The sequence below is a fragment of the Papilio xuthus genome, unplaced genomic scaffold (genome assembly GCF_000836235.2).
Source record: "Papilio xuthus unplaced genomic scaffold, Pxut_1.1 DF827777.1, whole genome shotgun sequence".
In the NCBI taxonomy this organism is placed as follows: domain Eukaryota; kingdom Metazoa; phylum Arthropoda; class Insecta; order Lepidoptera; family Papilionidae; genus Papilio; species Papilio xuthus.
The window spans coordinates 3,110,288-3,115,347 of record NW_013530872.1 but is presented as its reverse complement, the minus strand read 5'-3'; the positions used below and the strand labels follow the sequence as shown (position 1 = coordinate 3,115,347).

At 34.2% G+C, this 5,060-nt stretch overlaps 1 protein-coding gene across 1 annotated transcript; it reads left to right on the top strand.

The window, feature by feature from the left end:
- Positions 1 to 314: 314 nt before the first annotated feature.
- LOC106115993 (retinal dehydrogenase 1-like) lies at positions 315 to 4,099 on the top strand. The gene is made up of 11 exons (XM_013309689.1): positions 315 to 476; positions 615 to 719; positions 1,220 to 1,487; positions 1,696 to 1,812; positions 2,081 to 2,268; positions 2,415 to 2,517; positions 2,632 to 2,816; positions 2,968 to 3,132; positions 3,449 to 3,606; positions 3,681 to 3,755; positions 3,920 to 4,099. The coding sequence occupies exons 1-11, from the start codon at positions 450 to 452 to the stop codon at positions 3,987 to 3,989; spliced, it is 1,461 nt and encodes a 486-aa protein (XP_013165143.1). The 5' UTR covers positions 315 to 449; the 3' UTR covers positions 3,990 to 4,099.
- The last annotated feature ends 961 nt before the right edge of the window (positions 4,100 to 5,060 follow it).

Sequence of the window (5,060 nt, the reverse complement as noted above, 5' to 3'; positions counted from 1 at the left end):
CGCTGGCCAAGTGCGGGTTGGTTGACTTCACACATATCTTTGAATTTCTTCTCAGATATGTGCAGGTTGCATCACGATGTTTTCCTTCACCGTAAGAATGTCGGATAAATGTACATATGTAAATCGGAAATCAAAAAACACAGTGGTACATATTTGAATATATACTACAAAAAATTTATATAATAGATATTTATTATATCTGCTTGTCTTATATGAATACTGAGCGTGTTTTTTTAAGAAACGGCATTGCATGATTGTGCACTACACTAACAAAATATTGTTCAAAACAAATAGTCTGTTTGGAGACTCCAACGTAACCATTAAATCTTGTAATATTTTTTGCCAGTCATGTTTCTTTGCGTTCTATGTGTATAAAAGATGACCAAAGTATTTGATAACGAGTTTGTATCTTAGTTTATTAAAGCGAAGCTCTGAAGTACGGACGTATCATGGCACCTCAAATTAAATATACAAAGGTATTTAAAACTTGCAATGAATTTTTTGCTACTAAAATGAAGAACTAATTATTTAATTTTAAATTCAACTAAACATGTAAAAAGTGTTGGCTTGAAACTTAAGTTATTATTGTATAAACGTCCTGTCTGTTTGTTTAGCTCTTCATTGATAACAAATGGGTTGATTCAGTGAGTGGGAAGACTTTTGACACCTACAACCCACATGATGGCTCTGTTATTGCAAGTGTTGCAGAGGGAGATAAGGTATGATATTATAATCATGCGTTTCCGCTGTACAAAACTTCTAGTGTTGTTCTAAGAAATATCGGCATCCTTCACATACTACTTATAAAAACTGAGATAGCTATATGTTTTTGTAAGGGTTTATTCCAGTGAAAACCTATAATCATTACGTGTATTCATCCACATTCTATTCCACAGTAAACATAACTTTATTTTTACATGGTTATCAAATTGTCATACCGTTTCATTAATAAATAAATTTAAATAGCTTTTGTTTTTTTCTCTTTTTCCTTATCTAATCATGATTTTTCACTTTTAAGACACTCGTACGTGTACTCGTAGGCCTTAGTTTTTTTTTTACTTTCTTTAAAAAAAATGGGACATTAAGAAAATCAAATTAGCATTTTGTTGTTTGTTTATTTGTAAAACAATTGAATGAATTATTCACCTAGTATTATATAATCTACATATTAAGTTAAGTAACCTCGTTTCTCATGCTGGTTTTTTCGGCGTCTTTCTAGGCGGATGTAGACTTGGCAGTAGCAGCAGCGCGTCGTGCTTTTCAACGTAACTCAGAATGGAGACTGTTAGATGCATCTCAGAGAGGACAGTTGCTGTTCAAGTTCGCAGAACTGGTAGAAAGAGATGCCGAATACATTTCTCAGCTGGAGACTCATAATAATGGCATGTTACTTGCAAACTGCAAGCTATTCATTGGTCAAAGTGGTTCCTATATCCGCTACTTGGCCAGTTTGGCTGATAAAGTGCAAGGCAGCACTATTCCATTAAGTAAGTTTTACATCTATAATCTGTTTTAAGCAAAATGCCTTATTTTCTTAAGAATAAATGCTTAAGAAAATAAGGCATTCATAATATGTGTTAGCAAAATTTGCTTCGGAACAAAATATCAAATCAAAGAGTAAATAAATATATTTTCTTACTGTGTCGGTCCATATGTAAAAGGCACTCACAAAATTATTATTTTTTATCTTTGCAGGTGGAGAAGTCTTTTCATACACGCTAAAACAGCCTGTGGGTGTATGTGGACTCATTTTGCCATGGAACGGCCCCGTCTTGATGTTTATCTGGAAAGTCGTCACAGCATTAGCTGCAGGTAACTTAATTTTCATTAATCCTCTCCCAAAAATCAATTTAAAGGCCTAGAAATTTGTCTGTATTTCAATATCATTCCGGAGTAGATTACAAATCGATGGAGTTCCTTTTAAAAATGCCAATTAAACAAATTTGTGATTTAATAAGCCCGGAGTTTTTGCAGACGGTGTTAAGTGTTTTGGATACGTAAGGCGGAAGATCGCAGTAAATTTGCTGCTAATGATGATGATGATTAGTCAACAAAAACATTAACATTTAATGATAACCAGGATGCACGGTGGTGGTGAAGCCCGCTGAACAAACTCCGCTGACTGCATTGGTATTGGCTGCCTTGTTGGCCGAGGCGGGCGTACCACCAGGTGTTGTCAACGTCGTCAACGGCTACGGTGAAACCGCGGGCGTCGCTCTTACACATCACCCAGATGTTGCCAAAATTTCATTCACCGGATCTCTCGAAGTATGTAATTTATTGGCTTGTTCAAAGTCATGACATTCTTACTAGACGTAGAACCCTAGAGCAGAGATTCCTAAGCTTTTTTCCCGTAGTCATGTTTCAAAAGATTATAGGAATTATTTGAAAGCGTATATTGATTTACTTTTTAGGTGGGCAAGCTTATTCAACAGGCAGCCGGAGCAAATAACCTCAAGCGAGTGACATTGGAACTTGGAGGCAAGAGTCCTCTGGTTATAATGAACGACGCTGACTGTAAGTATAAAACTATAATCTAATTGCTAGTCAGTTTAGTTTATTGACTCCTTTAGAATCCAAGACGTCTACAGTTCTATTTAGCTCTGTCCTAAAATTGTTCTGTCACTTTAGTAAATCTGGCTGTTCCGTACGCCGCGAATGCTGTGTTCTGCCATCAAGGACAAGTATGTGTGGCTGCTTCGCGATTATTCGTTCAGTCTGGCATTTACGATGAGTTCGTCAAAAGAGCCGCGGAGTATGCGAAGAGCATTAAAATTGGTGCACCTACAGATCTTAATACGCAGCATGGACCACAGGTAAAAAGAAAACTTGCAACTACAAAAAATGAGAAATCATTTATCACTATCTAGATGAATAGTGGATTAGAATCACGAAAGTTATCTCTTGAAATCGATTCATGGGTTTGAAATTACAGGAGCTATTTATAATGATGATTTTAATTTTCAGATCGATCAATCAATGCTGACGAAAATTTTAGGCTATATCGAAAAAGGTAAACAGCAAGGTGCAAAACTTCTTGCTGGTGGAAAGCGCATAGGCAACAAAGGTTTCTACATTGAGCCTACAGTGTTTGCAGACGTAACTGATGATATGGTCATTGCTCGAGAAGAAGTGAGTGGAATTTTCAAAAGACGTTTAATTAGGAACATTAGTATTCCCCAATGTTAGTACTCCCTGGAAAACCACCTTGTGGGGTCCGTAAAACAGCTAGACAAAGTGCATTCACTTCGAAGCGATTCCATAGTGATCTTCAAAATTGTATGGAACTGATGCGCGACAATCACGTGACTCACCGAAAGTTATTGTCAGTTTCATACATTTTTGAATTTCGTTATGAAATTGATTTTTTATTCGTTATTTCAATCGTCATTCCCTGTTAATGTCATATTGTGTTAATATTAATAAAATTCAACTGAAATCTTTACAGATTTTCGGACCAGTACAGAGTATATTGAAGTTTGACACACTAGAAGAAGTGATTGATCGTGCTAATGACACAGAATACGGTCTAGCGGCTGGTATATTTACAACCAATTTGAATACCGCATTACAATTCAGCAAACACTCTGAGGCTGGAACTGTTTGGTAATTATTGTTTTTTAATTTGATTCTTATCTATTTTAGTACAACCTTGTATTCATTAATTGTTTTTTTTTCAGGGTTAACAACTATTTAACCATGGGACCTCAGGCACCGTTTGGGGGCTTTAAGAATTCTGGTGTACATAGAGAAAAGTAAGTTTTTTAAATGTTTAAGGATATAAAATACAAGCTAAAACTGATATAACGAAATCGAAAGGACCGACAATAATTGCATTAACCGATATTGTATTTATTTCATAACAATTTCATATTTTTCCAAGTTGATCAAATTAATTCAAACGTCATATCTTTTGCAGTGGATCAGATTGCTTGGAAGCATACATGGAGGTGAAGACTGTAACCATAGCATTACCAAAGAAGGTTTAAAACAATATTTCGTTAAAATTCCACGAAGAAGCATTTGTTGTTAAAAAAAGTATCTTTATTATTTGACGTTTTATTTTATTTCGTAAAATAAACGGATGTTATAATGCTAATTTTAGCCTGATCTGTAAATTATAGCATAAATGTAACTAAATTTGTTTCATAATACGTGTAAAAATAACATTGCGCCTTTCATATTTATAACGGCAAATATTCAATGCGTCATCGCAACGTAATATGTCGATGACTGTAACTTTGTAATGTTTGAAAGTCAAGGACGTATATTTAGGTGAAATATTATTTGACGACCATACTGCAAATAGGTCGAATACTTCTCATCTATACAGTTGATAAAATTGGAGTGCCTGTATGTAATAAGCAAACGTCATATTTGGTGTACGTGACATATATTTGCTTTACCTATGCATTTGGTTAAAACAATTTTAAACTTTTTCCTGTCCGTCTGTCTGCAAACAGCGTTTGTTCCAGATAAATTGCGAAACAGTTGGGCCGAATTTGCTGTGACTTTGACGGGTAGGTTATTATAGACAACATTTATTTTTATTTTATAATACTACTAATTTAATATTCTCGTATTAGTAAATAAATACGTAATATTTTATAATGGGTACAGTTTGATGTCATCATTGTCTGAATATAATTATTTGTCGTTACATGTTTAGCAATAGATAGACCAGTATAGATAATCAAAATAAACGAAACTTACAGAATAATATAAAGAAACAATCAATCAGGGTCTTGATGCAATCTTGTGGTTTTCCATCTCGGCTTCAATTGAGTTGACATTATGAATTCATTTTATTGACGATCCAAAGGTCAGGTTTTACCGGAAAACATTAACATATTATATTTAACTTTAGCAATATTTATGTATTTCTATTACAAATAAATATTTTTTAGTTGTACTAAATTGGGCGCGAAAACTTTGTTCCCCTTTTCAAGGAATTTACGCGAACGGAACGTAAAATTAGACGCAGGTAAAGTAAATATGATTGGGAATAGAACTGCACATATATTTTTAATAAAAAAAAATGTTTTTTTCTATATCATAAG

Coding starts and splice junctions, on each gene's coding strand:
- LOC106115993 (XM_013309689.1), top strand. CDS start 450: ATGGCACCTCAAATTAAATATACAAAG. Junction 720..1,219: donor GTGTTGCAGAGGGAGATAAG/GTATGATATTAT, acceptor GCGTCTTTCTAG/GCGGATGTAGACTTGGCAGT. Junction 2,518..2,631: donor TATAATGAACGACGCTGACT/GTAAGTATAAAA, acceptor CTGTCACTTTAG/TAAATCTGGCTGTTCCGTAC.